Raw genomic sequence first — 20,043 nt, 5'->3', positions numbered from 1 at the left:
AACAGGGCCATACGGTTCCACTGTTCACATTCATTCACTGTGGATTATCAGGTTTTCCTTTGACTATACGTCACTATTGGGACATTATTTTATGTTTACAGAGACATTCTGTTCATATGATATATGTGTATTTTAGCGCTACAATTTATTTAGTATTGGTTCACATTTTGGTCACATGGTTTGTAGCAGCTTTGGTTTTTTCTTTTTTCAGGTAGCGCATTAATCATTTCCTTTTCCATTAAACATGTTGGTTTGTTTTAAAAACCTTGTCAAAATGCACATGTGATTGTGCAGGTATGAAAAAGATTGTTATTAATCCAGAATGTGTGGATAATTGTCTCAACGCTACAACACTTTTGTGGTGCTCTAATTGCTGCTTTCTGTGACAATGGGTGTTATTTCATAAGGGCAAATCCACTTTGCACTACAAGTGCAGTTTCAAGTGCACTCGTAGTGCAAAGTGTCTTTGCCTTTAGTAAATAACACCCAACAGTGCTTTGTAAGGTTACACAATCACGCCATTTTCACGACTCACCACATTTCTGTCAGGGTCAGCTAAAACAAACACAAGCAGTAAATGTCACCAAAGATTTGCTTATTTTTTTTTTATTTGATAAAGGTTTCACACATTGTCTGGCATATTGATGGCCCCCCTACCCGCAAAGAAATCAAAGTATCTTAGCCGGACATCACGGGCACTCAGGGAGGGCAAGCCAGGACGGCCACTTTCAAGCACTGTCAGGGTTGTTTCATTTAGAATTCCGGCCTCAGGCCCAACTGAGCCAGCATAGTTGGCAGAATATTGCCGTAAAAAGTTATGTAGAACACAGCACGCCAGGATAATATGATTCAGTTTATACTCCGCCATATGTATGGGTGTAAGAAATAGGCAGAACTGGCTGGCCATGATTCCAAATGTGTTCTCCACCACTCTTCTGACTCTGGCCAGCTGGTAATTAAAAAAACCCTCTGGTCCGGGGTGAGGGTCCTCATCGGGGATGGCCGCATAAGATAGTCCCCCAGCGCAAAAGCGAATGGGAGTCCTTCCACATTGTCTTCTGGAGGTGGCAAGTCCAAGCTGCCATTCTGGAGACGCCTGTAAAACTCCGTCTGGGTGATGACTCCACCATCGGACATCCGGCCATTCTTCCCCACGTCCACATACAGGAACTCGTAATTAGCTGACACCACCGCCAACATCACAATACTATTGAACCCCTTATAATTATAATAGTATGACCCTGAGTTGGGTGGTGGGACGATGTGGACATGTTTCCCATCAATTGCCCCTCCGCAGTTAGGAAAGTCCCACCGCTGGGCAAAGTGGGAGGCCACAGTCTGCCATTCCTGTGGCGTGGAAGGAAACTGTTGAGGAAAACAAAAAAAATTAGTCTTTTTGCACATTCAAACATGGAAAGCAGATTAGACACAAACCTTCTTGGCCAACATCAAGATAACATTTATTATTGGGAATTTTTAAAGACCAAAGTATAAGGTACACCTATCATATTCCCCCCCCCTCTCCTGGGCCATTTCTAACGTTATGGGGGGGGGAGCTCTTGGACAGGTAACCCTCTCCACTTCATTGAGAGATAAATGCCTAAATAATGGGTATTACTTTGAACAGCCCCTCCTTAGTTACACTATTGGCAGCCCACTGGACAGGTAAGAAGTGTCATAATTCAAAGATATAAATACACATTGTACACATTTGAGCACATTTGGACATTCTGCTATTACCTATCAAGATAATAATAGGATACCAAAACTTTAAACAGTACCATTTGAAAGTATACAGGCAAGCCCTTGCACTACATGCTTTGGGGAATTCATCCATAAATCTGAGCACAGAAGAGATGGGTATAGTGTGTATGGGTTTGGCAAAGTCAGCAGATAGATGATTGAGGATAGATAGAGAATTGGTATCAGCTGACTTAGCAGTTGGGGGGAGGGAGGGTTCCAAATGATTTGGGGACCCCCCAAAAAAAGCCTCTGGCACTCTGCCTGAATTTAAAGCACCAATCACATTTAAAAACATTTTAGGGGGTGTTTGGGGTAAAGCACTACTATGGAGCTGATAAAATACATTGTTAAGTGACTACATGAGGTGAATATAGGGCCAAGAAACCATGCTGGGGAGGTAAGTGAAGGCAAATATGTATGAAGGACAACAAAAATAATTACCTACAATTCCAGCATGCATGAGGACAAAGGGGACATTCACAGCATATTACAATCATGGTCATTAGGGAATGAGGAAAGAAATACAATATATTAGCAAACATTAAATACAATAAAATGTGATATTAAAGGATAAAAATCTTACCTTAATATACTCCTTCAACAGGACCTGGATGATGGCAGAACAGGTCTCTGGGATAATGATACCCAGAGCCTGGGGGGAGATGCCTGTCGAGAACTTCAAGTCTTGCAGGCTTCTCCCCGTTGCCAAGTACCGCAGGGTGGCGATGAGCCTCTGCTCCGGAGTGATGGCTTGCCTCATGCAGGTATCCTGCCTGCTAATATAAGGGGTCAGCAAAGCCAACAAACAGTGAAATACAGGGTCCGTCATCTGGAGAAAGTTCCTGAAATCATCAGGATTATTCTCACGGATCTCATGGAGCAAAGGCATATGACAGAACTGGTCACACTGAAGCAACCAATTCTTGGTCCATGAACTCCTCCCCACCCTGTTCATGGACTGGACTTGTGTCAAGGTCAGGACCCCAACACCAAGCCCCTGCACAGCACGAACTCTACGAGGAGTACGTATACGCAACATGGCTAGAAAACGGTCGGCTGCTCAAAACGAAGTAACAGAACGCACTGAAGAACAGCAAGACCTGTGAAGAGCGACCTGAAAAACAGTAACGAACGAACAAGAACACAATGACTAATCAAAGTCATGCATAGCTTGCTTGCACGCACTGAAGAGCAGATACAAACCCACAAGCACAAACTGAACAGCAGAAAACGATCTGAAAACCACGAGTCTGAAAAAGCGCGAATCGTCTCTCACCAAACTTTTACTAACATGAGATTAGCAAAAGGAGCCCAAAGGGTGCCGCACTTGGTTCTGAACTGGCCTTTTCTAGTCTTGTCGTACGTGGTTGACGTCACCGCGTTCTTGGCGATTGGAAATTCCGACAACTTTGTGCGACCGTGTGTACGCAAAACAAGTTTGAGCCAACAGCCGTCGGAAAAAATCCTAGGATTTTGTTGTCAGAATGTCCAATCAATATCCGACCATGTGCACGGGGCATTAGTGTTGTGGCACCACCACCACCACCACCACCAAAGGCCCAATTTTTCTACCACTGTTCAACAATGGCATGTAATTACAATTCTTGATCTAATATTTCACAACAGTGCTCGTTCCTGCACCCACCAAGAGTAACTGTGAGGGCTTACAGTGTTGTGGCAACACCACCACTAAAGGCCCAATTTTTCTGCCCCTGTTCAACAGGTGCATGTAATTACAATTCTTGATATAATATTTAACAGCAGGGCCTGTTCCAGCAGCCACTAAAAGTAACTGTGAGGACTTACAGTGTTGTGGCACCAGCACCACCTCCACCACCACCAAAGGCCCAATTTTTCCACCACTGTTCAACAATGGCATGTAATTACAATTCTTGATCTAATATTTCACAGCAGGGACTGTTCCTGCGCCCACCAAAAGTAATTGTGAGGGCTTACAGTGTTGTGGCAACACCAACATCTAAGGCCCAAATTTCTGCAGAGTATATAGGGCAGGCCCCTACTTTCAAACATCCAACTTACAAACGACTCCTACTTGCAAACTAAAGGAGACAACAGGAAGTGAGATGAAATCTACCCCTAGGAAGGGAAATTCTCTCCTGTAAGAGTTAATATGGGAAAAACATGTCTCTTCTCCACTGATGCTTTATCACCAATCCTTGTTTCACTAAAACCCCCAAATTTAAAAAAAACATTTGTCATTGGGACAGAAAGTGAGGTGAAATCTTCTGAAGAGGTGCACAGACAGCAAAACAAATGTTACAGGGGTGATAACCCTTCCCTATGGTTTCCAAAAAGCTTAAAAATAGATTTTTTGGCTGGAGCTACTCTTTAAAAATGTACCAGTTCAAAATTACAAAGAGATTCTACTTAACAACAAACCTACAGTCCCTGTCTTGTTTGCACCACCTGTATACTGCTGTTCAGAGTATATAGGGCCCAGGGGGCCCCATGCCTTTCCTTATTTAATTTGGGTGCGGGGTTCCCCTTAATATCCATACAAGACCCAAAGGGCCTGGTAATGGACTGGGGGGGGGGTACCCATGCCGTTTGTCTCACTGTTTTCATCCATATTGCCGGGACCCAACATTACATTAAAGCCGCAAGCAGTTTTAAATTACTTTTATTCCTTTAAAAATGTCATTTTGTACAGGGACGGGAAACACGTGCCACTTTACAGGCATACTATAGACACCACCCAGGTATGATATTTAAAGGAATATTTCACTTTTTTTTTCACTTTAAACATCATTAAAATTACTGCTCCCGGAAAAACGTCCATTTTTAAAACTTTTTTTTGCATTGATACATGTCCCCTGGGGCAGGACCCGGGTCCCCAAACCCTTTTTAGGACAATAACATGCATATTAGCCTTTAAAATTAGCAGTTTTGATTTCGAACTTTCGAATCCCATAGACTTTAACTGGGTTCTAAAGTTGGCGTGAACTTTCGGTCCGTTCGCAGGTTCTGGCGAGAACCGAACCGGGGGGTGTTCGGCTCATCCCTACTGTGGAGCAATTTTGGCCCACTCTTCTTTGCAGAATTGTTTTAGTTCAGCCGCATTGGAGGGTTTTCCAAAATGAATGGCCTGTGTAAGGTCATGATACAGCATCTCAATGGGATTTAAGACTGGCTTTGACTAGGCCACTCCAAAACCTAAATTTTGCTTTGTCTGAACCATTTGGAGGTGGACTTGCTGTTGTGTTTCGGATCATTGTCCTACTGCATAACCCAACTGCACTTGAGCTTGAGGTCACAAACTGACAACTGGACATTCTCCTTTAGGATTTTCTGGTAGAGCTAAGAATTCATGGTTCCATCAATTATGGTAAGTCGCCCAGGTCCAGAAGCTGCAAAGACCATCACACAACCACCACCATGTCTGACTGTTGGTATGATGTTCTTGTTATGAAATGTATTTGTTTTCTGCCAGATGTAACTGGACGCTTACCTTCCAAAAAATTGCATTTTTTTTCTCATCAGTCTCACAGAATATTTGCCTAAATGTCTTGGGGATAATCAAGATGTTTTTGGTAAATGTGAGATGAGTCTTTGTGTTTTTTTTTGGTCAGCAGTGGCTTTGGCCTTGAAACTCTCCCATGGATGCCATTTTTTCCCAGTCTCTTTCTTATTATTGAATCATGAACACTGATCTTACCTGAGGCAAGTGAGGCCTGCAGTTAATTTAGATGTAGTTCTGGGTTCTTTTATGACCTCCTGGATGAGTCGTCGTCATGCTCTAAAGTAATTTTTGTAGGCCAGCCACTCCTATGAAGGTTCACCACTGTTCCAAGTTATCTCCATTTGTGGATAAAGGCTCTCCCCGTGGTTCGCTGGAGTTCTAAAGCCTAAGAAATGGCTTTGAAACCCTTCATAGACCGATACATGTACATTACTTTGTTTATAATCTGTTCTTGAATTTTTATAGATTGTGGCATGATGTTTGGCTTTTTCTGTTCTGCTAGCTAGCTGATCTGCTTCAGTTTGTCAGACAGCTTCTATTTATGTGATTTCTTGATTCAACAGGTCTGGCAGTAATCAGGCCTGGGCGTGGCAAGTGAAATTAAACTCAGCTATCCAAAAAATTGTGGTTATATCACAGTTCATTCATGATTCAGCATGGGAGGGGGCAATTACTTTTTCACATAGGTCCAGGCAGGTTTGAACAGCTTTTTTCTCTTAATAAATGAAATAATAATTTAAAAACTGCATCTTTGATTTACTTGGGTTATCTTTGTGTAATATTAAAATTTCTTTGATGATCTGAATCATTTAAAGTGTGATAAATATGCAAAAAAATAAAAAATCAGGAAGGGGGCAAATAATTTTTCACAGCACTGTCAGCACAGTCAACAATTCTCTGTATTTCTGTCAATATGGGGTGCTGTGTGTACATTAATGAGGAAAAAAAATGAACTCAAATGATTTTAGCAAATGGCTGCAATATAACAAAGAGTGAAAAATTTAAGGGGGTCTGAATACTTTCTGTCCCCACTGTATGTTATCCTCAGGAAGTGGTGATATCCGGATCATGATCCAGATATCATTCTTCAGTGCTTGTGATGCCCTTTCATGTAACAGTGATTCGAGTGGCTAAACAGTTGCCTGATGACTTTTACAAGGAGCAGTAGGGCCCCTCGACCATGCTGCACGCTGCTGTTTCTGGGCTCTACTGTCCCACCGGGGAGCCTGGAGCCACTGTAAGCCATTGGACTTGCTAACCATAGAGATGAAGGAAGGATTTCCATTACCTGATCATCTCTATCATGTTTGAAATCAGAAGCAACAAGGATTTTATCACTTCCGGTTTTGGCTGTCGATCAAACTGATCTCTAATAGACCCCAGATTTCTCAGTCACTACCCATTCTATCACAAGGGATGTTGTTAATCCCTTTTGATAGCAATACATATGATAGAATAAAAAACAAAAAAACAAAACAAAACAACAATAAAAAAATAAAAACACAGTGTCAAAAAATAAATGTAAATAAAATAAATAATAATAAAAAAAAAAATGTAAGCAAACCTGTCACTTCATGCTTACACGCACATAGATCGTTATGTAAACAGTAATTGCACAACACATATAAGGTATTGTTGTGAAATAAAATCACCAGACGTCCTGTTTACCTTTAAACTGGTAAAGGCTTCTGAAGCATCACCTATGGATAATTGAATCTACCGTAGTTTGTCTCCATTCCATGGGTATGTGCAATTTTAAAGCATGACATGTTAGATAACTATTTACTCAGCATACCATCATCTTTTATATTTTACAAAAACAGTTGGGTATCATATTGTGTTTTTGTATATTAGACCGCCAAACTATAAATGTACGTCATATTTTGACATTAAATACTGGGGTTATGGCTGCAGCTAGATGCCATAACCCCAGTATCTTTTTTTTAATTAGGTAGCCAACTTTTCGATAAATGTGATCCCAGTGGTGGATTTTATAGGTGGCGGGAGAGGTGCCCCCCCCCCCGACACTTCCCAGTCATTTTCAAGCTTACCGGAGCCATCTGTTAAGCCCGGAAACTATCCAATGCGGCGTTTGCTGGGCAAGAAGTTGAGTGAGGGCAAGATGGCCCCACTCGGCTCTATGCCCTTGAAGGACCGGAGCGACCTCTGCTGCCACTTGTGGCTCTCGGGCATAAACAAAGGATTTTGTTTTTCCTTAAAGTCAAAAATGTTTTTTTTCTTTTGCTTTTAAAGGTAAATGAGAGATCTGGGGTCTTTTTGACCCCAGATCTCTCAATAAAGAGGACCTGTCATGCTTATTTCTATTACAAGGGATATTTACATTCCTTGCAATATGAACAAAAGTGATAAAAAAATAAAATAAAAAAAAAGGACAGTGTCCCATCCCACCATCCTCCCATCCCTATGTAAGTCGCGCCACATATGTAAATGGTGTTCAAACCACACATGTGAGGTTGCATTGCATTTGCAATCATTTGCAATCATTCTAGTGCAAGACTCTATAAATCTAAACAGATAACCTGTAAAAAATTTTAAAGCGTCGCCTATGGAGATTTTTAGATACTGTAGTTTGTCGCCATTCCACAAGCGTGCGCAGTTTTAAAGCATGACATGTTAGGTATCTATTTACTTGGCATAATATTATCTTTCACATTATACCGAAAAATTGGGGTAGCTATTGTGCTTTGTTTTTTTTTATTTATTAAATTAAAGTGTATTTTTTCCAAAACCATTGCGTTTGAAAGAATGCTGCGCAAATACAATATGACCTAAAATATTGCAACAACCACCATTTTATTCTTTAGGGTCTCTGTTAATAAATATATATATATATATATATATATATATATATATATATATATATATATATATATATATATATATATATATATATATATATATATAATATTTGGGGGTTCCAAGTAATTTTTTAGCAAAAACTACTGGATTTAACTAGTAAGCAACAAATGTCAGAAAAAGGTTGGGTCAGCAAGTGGTTAAAGTGTATTTTTCTTGAAAATTTGTGTTTGTTAAATCACTGTGCAAATATGGTGTGACATAAAATAAACTGCAACTATAGAAATGTTTTAGAAAATATATAATATTTGGGGATTCTTAGTGATTTTTTTGTAGCAAAAAAAGCAGGTTTTTACATGTGTGTTTCTTGAGGGCAGGGACTTATCATAAATATATGTAAAGCACTGCTTACATGTGTAAATACCTGTAATAAATAAATGTGCAGGCACTGCTTTACGCTTACAGTTTAAAGTGGTATTAAACCCCAAGCCAAAAATGTAACATATTGCAGCTTATCTATACTTAGATGTGGCTATATTAGTTTTCTTTTGTTTTAGGCTTTTTCCCTCTGTTTTCACCGTGTGGTCTGGTCAGTAACACATCTCCTGTATTATAGTGCCCCCACCCTGGACGAAGGAGCACAGGGGGCAGCAGCACTGGCAGTCTGGGGGGAGGGGAGTGTTAGTTATACTAGCAGATTTAGATACACTAACACATTGAAGCCAAATTCCAGCAAAACAGTTACATCAGTTTTTTTTTCCTTTTGGGATAAAGGTTTCTCATCAATAAATAGAAATTGTTCTTTGTAAGCACCTCTGCCAGTGGTAAATGGTTTGTCTCAACTTTGTAACTGATGCACCTGCAAGAGAGCTTGTTCTTTTGAAAAACAACAGATGTACTGGCTGGATCATAAGATGAAAGTAAAAGAAAGAAAAGCCTAAACAATAAATCTAATGCAGCCATCACATTTAAGAACTGGTAAGCTGCAATATAACAAATGTTTGCTTGTGGGTTTAATACTGCTTTAATTTTGTAACCAACCTGCACATTTGTTGTTACTGATAGGTGCCAAACATCCAACTGATCAATGCTGTACATAAGCCAACTAAGACCAAAGACTGAACTCAACAACCCTGCAATTACTGCCAATATTTAGGGAAAAATATAGTATTAAAGTTTATATACTCATTAAAGTCTTATTTGTTTGTGTAGGTATGGTCCAGCACCAGTGCAGACAAGGTTGAGCTGTATGGCTAAACATAACTCTATATACGTAGTTGCAAACTTTGGAGACAAAAAGTTGTGTAATACCTCTGATTCTGGATGCCCAGATGATGGTCAGTATAATTATAACACTGCTGTTGTGTACGACTCTCAAGGAAAATTAGTAGCACGTTACCACAAGGTATGTAGTTTCACATCATTGCTATTATTATTATTGCTATTATTTTTTTGTATTGGTCCATCAAGTCAGATTGTTCATGCCAAATCTGATACCCTTTTGGTTTAAGTAAGAAAAAATAATATTTCTCTTTTAGTTCTTTTAGCATGAGCTGTACTAACAGTACCAACTTTCAGTATAGTGTTTATTGTCTGACCTAAATAATTTAGTTTCATTTAGCATTTGTTTTATCAGTATTGATGCTTTTTTTTTTTATATATATAATTTGCAGTATAACTTGTTCCTTGGGGAAAAGCAGTTCAACGCGCCCAATGAACCTGAGCTTGTGACATTTGAAACACCTTTTGGAAAATTTGGCATTTTTATTTGCTTTGATCTGCTATTTTATAACCCAGCTGTTGCTCTGGTTGTCGAGCACAATGTAGACACTATTCTTTTCCCAACTGCATGGATGAACCTTCTCCCTCATCTGACTGCTGTGGAATTTCACTCTGCATGGGCCATGGGAATGGGTGTTAATCTGCTGTCTTCAAATACCCATAATACTAGCATGAGGATGACAGGTAAGCAGCAATAAATACTTCACTTAGGCCTCATTCACACCTTGGTGTTTTTTGGAATGTGAACAGAAACAGGTGAAAAATGTGCATCATGTTTTCAGTGCCTTCACGGCACTCCAAACATTGGGAGCAGCTGCGTGGCAAAACGCATGAGGCTCACTGCGAAAAAAAGTGAAGGAGCTACTTTGGTGCATTTGTCATACAGTGCAGTGTAGCCCTCGATCCCATCTCACAAAGTTAAGATGTAGGCAAATGATTATTCACCGTTATTGCCTGTGATCTCCCTGCAACTGATCTTTCTACTAGTAGTAACTTACCTTGCCTTGTTCTACACTGTGTCCCTGTGTGGAGGCAGCCATCTTGGTGGAAACATGGCTTTGCTTCCTCATTTCAGAGTCTGGAGGCAGCCATCTTGATAGAGACATGGCTTTGCTTCCTCATTTCATTGTCTCCAGTGAGGAGAACAGTAAAAGCACAGTGGTGACATCACCAAATCTCATTCCATATCTCCTTGCATGAGCAGTCGGAGACATCAGTGCCTTAGATCTCACACTACTGAAATACAGCTATAAGGCTGTAGGCACACTCATTTACCAGGATGTGCACTGCTATTTCCATGAGGTTGTACATTTTTCAGTGTACTGTATAGGCACAATTAACATTTTAAATGTTCCCTTTGTAGCACTACTCCCCGAAGGAACTGTTTGGTAATTATGGATTCTATTTTTTGCGCCTTGTCTCCAAAAACAACCTCAGCCTCTCTGGCACACCTGATTGAATGAAAATCACTGCATGCACATATAAGGATATGAGTATAGATACCTTTAACCTGGCTGTAGGCTACTACCAGAAAATAGACATAAGACCGTTTAGTGGTAGATGAACTCAATTTATTGATCCAGGTCAAAATAACTGAATTTGGACACAGTCTGCTCGACAGAGTAAAAGTTGGGGTGAGCGGGGATGTCACACAGAGCTCGCAGCTGCACCTCTCCCCTATTACAGTACAGTAACTCTGCCATACTTCCCAACATGGGGGTGAAGTGGGTGGAAAAACACAGTTGGCGGCAGCACCAGGCTACACATTTAAAATAGCAATTCTTTACTTTTTATATCCAGATCCAATTTAAAACAAAGCTGAAACTTTCCCTGCTCTGCCATTTCTGATGCAGGGCATGCCTCCATTTGCTAGACTGAGACAGCCCAATGTTGACTTCAGCAATGCAGGAGCTTCTCTGTGGTCAGGAGTTCTTGCAAGATATTGGCAGTCCTTGCAATATTTTGGCAAGTGCATTAGCTGACCTGGCATCACAAATCCATTATTGGCATCCAACAGATACCAGGAATGGAGGCATGGAACTACAGTTCCATTTTAAAGTGAAGCTTTCATAAAAGAAGCACAAAATCTGCCTTGCATATGTCCTCCTTTCCTGGCTTTTAAACTAACTTAATGGCTTCTACGACTGGGTCACTGGCCTGGAAGTAGTATGCAGTTCAGGAATGTAAGTATGAATCAAGAACTACTACAAGCTGCCCATTCATTAGTCCCCCTATCCATGCATTGGGTCCGCTAATCTACATGCAGAGCGCTGGACGTATAGATTACAATGGGTCAGAGATTCCAATGGGCTAGAGGCTCTAATAGGCTTAAAAAAGGGTGCTCTGCACCCCGAGCCCACCCAGTGGTGAGCAATAGCAAATTAATATTTGCTATTTTCACACTGATCCTCCTCTCGGCCAATCAGGAAGCCAGTCCTGGGACCCGTTACCCAACTGGCTGAAAGGACAGGCGATCCTAGGACCCTAAAGTATCCTAGGTTTTACAGGGGGTCCTAGGCTAGCAATAAAAAGAACATCCTATTCTATAGTGACTTGACTAATAATCATCCTTTCAAGCTGAACCAATTTTATCTAGAAGTATTATTGCTATAAGCTCAAATCCCTATAGCAAACTTGAAAAAAAAAAATTTCTCAACCCCAAATAAGTTCTTTTTAAGCATGGCAACATGTGATTTTTGGGTCATTTGATTTGACAGTACCTAAAGCCACTTATGTTTTTAATGGTTATATTATCAGTAAAGAAGACTTGTATGCAATGCCTTTTTGAGAAGTGGGGTCAAAAGCATGAGAATGCATCAACAGTACAACTGACAACTGTGTTTTCAATTTTTTTCTAATATACATGTAGCGCTCACCCCCAGAGGGGCCACTGGAAATAGACAGGTTCCCCCACAATAGTAGAGGGGTCGCCAGTCACAAAGGCACAGTCCCACACACACCGACAATTCCGGCTCAGTCTTGAGGATGTCTTTTTAGTATTTATTGCTGAAAAACTTCAACAGGAGAAACTTCTCTAATCTTCCAATACCAGCTTTTCTGGATGTAACAGGGAATAGCCAGTATATCTAGGATATACAGCAGCAGTCCATCTGGACAAATCTGACACTTGTTCAAACCAATAGTCGCTAGCAAGGTTTTAACTGACAGTGTCCCAAGGGCTGTCTGACACACACAAGTACCCCCCAGAGTCCAACAAACACACATTGGCAATCTCCTCCAGTCCCTCAGTCTAGCAACTGCTAAGGCCTAGCTCAGTAAAGCTGCCTGCAGGGGCAGCAGCTTCAAGAGACTCCAGAACCATTCCCGGAGGGAAAAGAACATCCTAGTAAGGCTTCCAAAACATTTATCAACTCCCCAGCCACCTTCTGGATTCCACCTTCCAGGAATTGGCTGGGGCATAATAAACATTCATACTGATCATTTGAATCTCCCTGCTCTATACTCTGGAAACTTCTTTCAGGGGCAAGTGTGAGGAATCAAACCCTCAGCACAGGAGACCCTGAACAGATGAAAACAATCACAAGTCAAAGCCTAAATTGAACCTAGAGAACTAGAGGAGGGAGCTACATACCCAATGGATTTTTGTTATATTGCATGTTTTTTGAGACGGTAAAGACTGTATTCTGCATGGGAACGTCCCTTGTATAATTTGTATTTTAATTCTGTTTTAGTTTGTATTTCCTGCTAGAAAAACTGCCACATTTCCCAGCAATTCTCAAACTAATCAATTTATCGTTTCCTGTTTTCAGGCAGTGGAATATTTTCCCCAGATAAAATTGTGCCATACTTCTATAATATGAAGAATGAGGAAGGTAAACTGCTTATCTCTGAACTGAGCTCCCATCCACGGAAATCTGAAACATACTCCCCTACCAAATGGAACTTGCATGCCTCTATGATTCAGAATTATCCTCCTGGCAGCAATGTTTTTAATGGATACCTCTTTTCTGATAACTACACTTTCATGGAGCTCACAGACTTGCAAGGGAAATATACGGTTTGTCAAAACCAACTGTGCTGTCATTTAAAATTTAAAATGGCAGACAAACACGAGGGTGAGATTTACGTATTAGGTGTTTTCGATGGTCTACATGTAGTTGAAGGAGAATACTATCTACAGGTAATATAACTGTAGTTAAGTTTTTTTTGTGATAATGTTTGCCTAGTGTGCTCAAAGTGAATAATTTGCCTTTACTAATAAACTGGTCAACATAAAGTAGCAATCATACTTGAATTCAAAATAGGAAACTGCTACAGTCTGGACTCACTGTCTTTGAATACTTAATGTACAACTTCAAAAACTTTTTCTCAGGAGTGGTTAGACTGGTGGAAGACTAAAACTCTTTTTGGCTTCTTATTGCTGTTTAAGATCTTGTTAAGGAGATTTCTTTTCAATTCCTATCCCAGTAACAACATAGCCTGAAGAGGAATTGAAGGAAGCTCTCCATGGGGATACAGACAATAAAATACTAAAAGGGGTTTTAGCCTTCTCCTACTCAATAAAAAACAAGTGTGGACAAGTTTGCTTCAGGGCAGAAAATAAACACAAAACAGCTCTGCCCTAACTAACCGTAACCTTATCTCTTTCTGGATCCAGTAAGCCATACTATGCTATATGAAGAATGACTCTACCTCTATTTACAGTAGTTTGATAATTATGTATACCTTCTAGATGACGGGCACATTGTTTCATGGGGCCAGCTGTATTTACATTTGCTGATTGGTTAATACTTGGAAGTGGCAGGTCTATGACTTATGTGGTGGCATTTATTTTAAGTTAACAGTTTGCTCAAGCCAAGGTAGTGTGCTGGAATAATATTTAGGCATAAACACACTAGGCAAATTAAATTGGTGCAACAAGAGTTATGTCATACATGGGCATTTCTACATTGACTTGGGTCAAAATAACACACTGGGGGGATTTACTAAAACTAGAGCGTGCAAAATCTGATGCAGCTCTGCACAGAAACCAATCAGCTTACACTGGATGTTAAAATAACGTTATAAAAACTCCAGTAGCTTTGCAGTGAGTTTTTCAACTTCTTTCAACTCTTTTCAACGTTTTTGCAATAGCGTTTTTTAGTGTTAATGAGCGTTTTTTTGAAGAAAAAAATATATTATATTAGATATTATATATACGTTTATTGATGTTTATCAGCGTTTTTCATTGTTAGATCGTTTTTACAGCTGAAAAAATGTCTCTCAGAACCCACTAGTTTTTCTTTTTTTTTTTTTTTACTGCTGATGCTGAAAAACGCCACTGCTCAAAACTACTGATAACAGCCTATGTGTGCATGGACACATAGGATAGCATGATGTAGAGTTTAATGACTGTAGAAAATAACGTCTACAGCCAAAAACAGCTGCTGTAAAAACGTCAAAAAACGTCCAGTGTGCATGAGGCCTAATTGAACAAGCTGAAGTTAGAAGCTGATTGGCTTCCATGCACAGCTACACCAGATTCTGAGTGCACCAGTTTTAGTAAATCACCCCCACAGTGTGCTTACTGTATAGTTTGCAAGCAGTTTAAAACATAAACAACCTAACCTCTAAACATTACCTTGCCATTTTCGCCATTTTCCCCATTTAGGAATACTATTTGCAATTCAGTGTGGGGTGAACATAGGAGAAGGTGTGTAATCAGGAACCGATATGGTTAGAAATGGCTTGTTAATATGAAAAAAAAAGAATACTAGTTATATGCTACTATCATATTTGCTCCATAGCATTTTATAATCAGTTACTAATAACACAACTTTTAAGTATTATAAAGATAACCTTATGTATATTATGACTTTTATTATCCAGGTATGCACATTATTGAAGTGTCAAAGCACAGATATTGCATCATGTGGAGAATCTGTTGAGGAAGCTTCTACTAGATTTGAATCATTTTCTCTCAGTGGAAATTTCTCCACTTCCTATGTTTTCCCAGAAGTTTTGTTGACTCAAATTAATTTGGCTCCTGAGCTGTTTCAGGTTTGTAACTGTATATACTGTATAGTTTTGTTTTACGTTTTTTTTAATGTGTGATTTGGACCTAAAATCCTGAAATAAGAACTAATTCCATAAGTTTTGGGTTATGTGATGCAATAGGAATAGGACATGTAAATACCTTCTGTACTAAGAACGCTCTAGTGTGCCAAACAGTGGTTTAGTGGTGGGATTTTTGGTTCCTTTCATCCCTTCTCACCTTAACCTTCTAGGTTTTACTACAGTTTGCCATTTAGACCGTGCAGCATTAGGGTTATTAGTTTGAGTCCCAACCATGACATTACCTGCATTGAATTTGCATATCTTCCTATGTTAACATGTATTTCCTCCTAAATTCCAAAGACATTTTTTGGTGGATTAATTGGTTCCGGTCCAAATTGGCCCTAGTATGTGTATTTTTGCATGTGAGCTAGGGACCATACTTTGTAAGTTCCTTGACGGCAGAGACAGATGTGTATGTACAATATATGTAAAGTGCTGCGTAAATTGACAATGATATATCAATACCTGAAATACTGGGTGCTTCTGCAAAGATACAGCTTCCTCCAGTCTGGTACCAGGAACTCACTTTATTGTAAACTCACACAGAATATATAGCACACAAGATCAGATAAGAGCCTGATCACATTACTCTAACAATGCAGACTGTAAACAGTGGTCTCATTAGCACATCTAAGGAACAGCCAACAGCTAACAGTGATCTAATTAACAACTAGTTGCCTAGGCAACCCAGACAATGCTTTCATTAATCATTGATCCCAGCCCACCTCAGACTGTCCGGCATCGGTCTACAACAGTCTATGAGACAAAGCTCGTACAATGTTCCAGCAGTCTGAAAAAGTGGAATTCATTTATCTTCATAGATTTCTTGAGGGATATTGTTGATAAATATTTCTGTCCCAAGTGGAGGGGCTCCAACTCAGTCTGCAGGATGGCCACCGTATTTCCTCTGACCATTAACCTGTACAAGATTAATATTACACCTTTCCATTCATGCTAGAAGATAAACTTTATTCTCCTTGATCAGAAAATTAATCCAAGCCTCTTTCCAATCAAATAATTTTAATTATTTATTCAATCCAAGCCTCACTCTTATGCCGCGTACACAAGGTCGGAATTTCCGACAACAAATGTTCGATGTGAGCTTGTTGTTGGAAATTCAGACTGTGTGTAGGCTCCATCGGACATTTGTTGTCGGAATTTCCGACAACAAAAATTTGAGAGCTGGTTCTCAAATTTTCTGACAACAAAATCCGTTGTCAGAAATTCCGATTGTGTGCACACAATTCCAATGCACAAAATTCCACGCATGCTCGGAATCAAGCAGAAGAGCTGAACTGGCTATTGAACTTCATTTTTCTTGGCTCGTCGTACGTGTTGTATGTCACCGCGTTCTTGACGTTTGGAATTTCCGAAAACATTTGTGCGACCGTGTGTATCCAAGACAAGTTTGAGCCAACATCCGTTGGAAATAAATCAAGGATTTTGTTGTCGGAATGTCCGATCATGGCATTAGTGTTTATCACATTGTTGTACATCATTAGATAATGATCTGCTTTCTCCATGGGATCAGAGGCTTAATCAGAGCTTTTTAGCATGCTCTGATCGGAAGAAGCAGACAAAATCCCCAAGTAGGCCATGGAAGTAAGATCAGTGTCCTCTGTGAACAAGTAAAATCAAAAGGAGTTACATTTCCACAATGTTAGAGGGGGGGCTTGTAAGGGGTAGTAGGTGCCATGGTGGGGTGCAGTTGGTCGTCACATCCTCCATCTTTGCCTCCTTGTTGGGCTCAAAGCAAGGGTCATGTGAGAGTCCTACCCCTGGGGGGGGTCTTTTGGGCTACGTTGGTCACTTTTGGAAAGGATCACTGCCTTACACAGGGTACCTTTAATGAAACAACCGGCTGATCTCTAATAAACATGTTGTACCACTGTACATCACCACAGACACCTTGTCCTCTCCATCTGTGCAGCATATCACCGCTACCTCACTCCCAGTAAGGGTATAGGATCCCGCTGTGCACCTAGAGTGGACTCCATACATGCACTTCACTTAACTCTTTCTCTTCTGTACCTGTGCCCCGGCAGTGCAGTTCTGCTCCCATTGCCATGGGAGATGGATCGCTGCTGAAGGAGTGCCAACAACGTCTCCCTCGCTACAAGAGGGTATCTCACCTGGCACATATACATGCTTACGACAGGCTGCTAGAGAGACCTTCATTACCCATGGTAACCACTTGCATCCTCACACTGCTTAAACTCTTATACCATTATCTTCCTACCCCGATGTGATGAATGACCCGAGCTACCTGCAACTATGTGTGCCGTTTACTTGCATTACACCCCTTTAGTAACTTCAATACAGGCAAAAGCAAAGTTTCAAAAGCTTTATATGAGTAAATTACAATGGTGACATAGATATTCTGGAATAAAGTGCAAACATTTCCATAACATCCCTAGTCCCTAACTCAGGCTTGTGGCTGCCCCAGCGTACCTGCACAGGAAAAAGTCCTTCTTTGGCAGAGTCCTAGGTTGCTGTCTTTAGGAAGGTCTGCAAGCCCCAGAAATCCTCCTTGGCAGTGAGAACTCCAACCTCAGCATATTACTGGCAAGCCAGACTCCGGTAATGGCAGTGAACAGGTCCAACCCAAACAAAACGGCCAGAACCGAACCAACAGAACAGCAACAAGAATCCACTTGGCAGCAGCCCTAGGGTCTGGGCCTCTGTCCTTTTTATAGCACACAGGGGGTCAGGCACAAGAAAATCCTGTGAAGAAAAACTCAGGAAGCACAATTAACTCTCAACTTGTTAACCACTACCCGCCTACAGACTGAGTCCCCATTGCAGTAAAAGACTGAGTAGGAATTATGCATAGCTTCCAACTGTCCATAATTTTCACGGAAATGTCTCTGATTTGTAACTATGTCCCTCTTTTATCCCCATTTGTCCCTCCTTTTCTCATTTTGGTCTAATCTAGATAGTTGCATATATATGCACTATTTATCTTTCAAAAAGTGTTTGCCAGAGGTAAACCGTTCATCCAAACTCTAAATTGCTGCATTTGTAATTTTCAGAAGCCAGTATAAAGGAATAGTAGTGTTAAAAAGAGCACTTGTGGGTTTAACAGATTTTTTTTTGTATAATTCTCCTTTACGGGGTGTCAGCAGGGGTGTCTCCTATGCCTACATACTGTTGCTAATAGTTGTCCCTCATTCCATCTCAAACATTTGATAGGTATGATTATGTGAATGTAGCCCAGGCATTAATATTTTGAAGAAGGTGAAGGGTGGAATGGATTACAAGGGCATAGTCTATCCTCGATAATGTGGAGTGGGTGCTGGAATGAAATGAGAATTGATGGGAGCCTGAGTGAAGCCATCTCCATGCATCTACTAAGCCCAACAAGGCCAGAGGTGACGCAAAAGGGGTAGGTCTACACAGAATTGCATAAAGCAACTGTAGTATGGTCAAAAGCAGTACAAAGACCCAGAGAGAAAGAATGCAATTTGCAGCAGGAACATAGGTTTGACAGATGATAAGTGTGGAGCTCAGATAATCTCTTTCTGTTCTGATGACAGTTTTTAACGATCACCAGAACAAAACAGAAACTGAATCTTCCCCCTCTATCCTCTATGCTGGAGGTTCCATAACCTATCCAGTAATGAATCAATAAATTAAAAAAAATGAATTTCGGCACACTTTAACTTTTGTGTTCAGTCACACATTGCCAATGCAATATTTGGGTAACATACAGTATACCTGCTCATTTCCATATGGTATCATTTTAACATAATCATTGTAATTACATTGTTTTCATTCAGGTTTTAAATGATGGACGGCTTATTAGTAAAGTTGGTATTTCTTCTCATCCCCTACTAAGTGCAACTCTGTTTGGAAGATGGTATGAACAAGACCCACCTGAAAAGTTAAAGAAAGTGAAAACTGATACACATTCAAGAACTATGCTGCTTGATGAGTAGAATTTGCTGCATTTTTGTTATGTTCACCTTTAAAGTCACTTTAAAGTATTTGAACCAGAACATTTGTACAATAAAGAATGTATGCTTCAATATATCATTACTGGTAGTTTCGTGAATGTGCAACCCCATAGGGTCCTCTGGCATTGTGCCCAGGTTTTTTTTTCCAGTGATATCCTGCAGCCAGGCACACATTCACAGTCACTCCTTGGCTCGATGATCAGTCTAGGGGTGTTCCTTTTGGTGTTTTTATTTTCGGGTAACTTGGATAGGGTTGGGGAATTGAGTGGGATACTCAAAAAAGTACAAAGTGAGGACTGTAAACTTCTTTCATGTAGAACTGTAAGCAAAGTCCTTGTAAAAGCAGTCAGTGGACTTTGAAGTAGTGGTAGCTAAAGGCACAAAAGCCTCCTTATTTGGGCAATCACAGCAGAGTTAGAACAAAAACACACAACCTCTGCGCTTAGGACAAAAAGAGGGAGAAAAGATAAAAGAAAAAAGAAAAAGGAGGGCAAAAAGGAGGGAGGAGAATACCCGGGGGGGAGGGGGGGGGGGGCCTGGGGAAGGTGCAAGGGGTAAATTACCCCAATGAGAAAGAAACGGGAAAGAGGAGAGAGTAAAGGTATGCTGCCACCCCTAGTTAAGCCCTCAAAGAGGACTAACATATGTAAAAAATTGTAAATGGAGGTATGGCGCTTCCTTGTGGAGTGTATAAATGATAATGATGTG

At 40.4% G+C, this 20,043-nt stretch overlaps 1 protein-coding gene across 1 annotated transcript in view; it reads left to right on the top strand.

The window, feature by feature from the left end:
• Nucleotides 1–19,411, top strand: part of LOC141140288 (pantetheinase-like) — a 45,513-nt gene extending 26,102 nt beyond the window's left edge. The window contains exons 3-7 of the mRNA XM_073627296.1: nt 9,254–9,446; nt 9,715–10,006; nt 13,093–13,463; nt 15,152–15,322; nt 19,159–19,411. Coding sequence (XP_073483397.1) covers nt 9,254–9,446; nt 9,715–10,006; nt 13,093–13,463; nt 15,152–15,322; nt 19,159–19,317 — 1,186 coding nt within the window. The 3' untranslated portion in view covers nt 19,318–19,411. The remainder of the gene's footprint in view (nt 1–9,253; nt 9,447–9,714; nt 10,007–13,092; nt 13,464–15,151; nt 15,323–19,158) is intronic.
• Nucleotides 19,412–20,043: the final 632 nt, after the last annotated feature.

The sequence above is a fragment of the Aquarana catesbeiana genome, linkage group LG04, assembly GCF_042186555.1.
Source record: "Aquarana catesbeiana isolate 2022-GZ linkage group LG04, ASM4218655v1, whole genome shotgun sequence".
NCBI lineage: Eukaryota > Metazoa > Chordata > Amphibia > Anura > Ranidae > Aquarana > Aquarana catesbeiana.
This window is presented reverse-complemented; position numbering and strand designations above follow the sequence as displayed.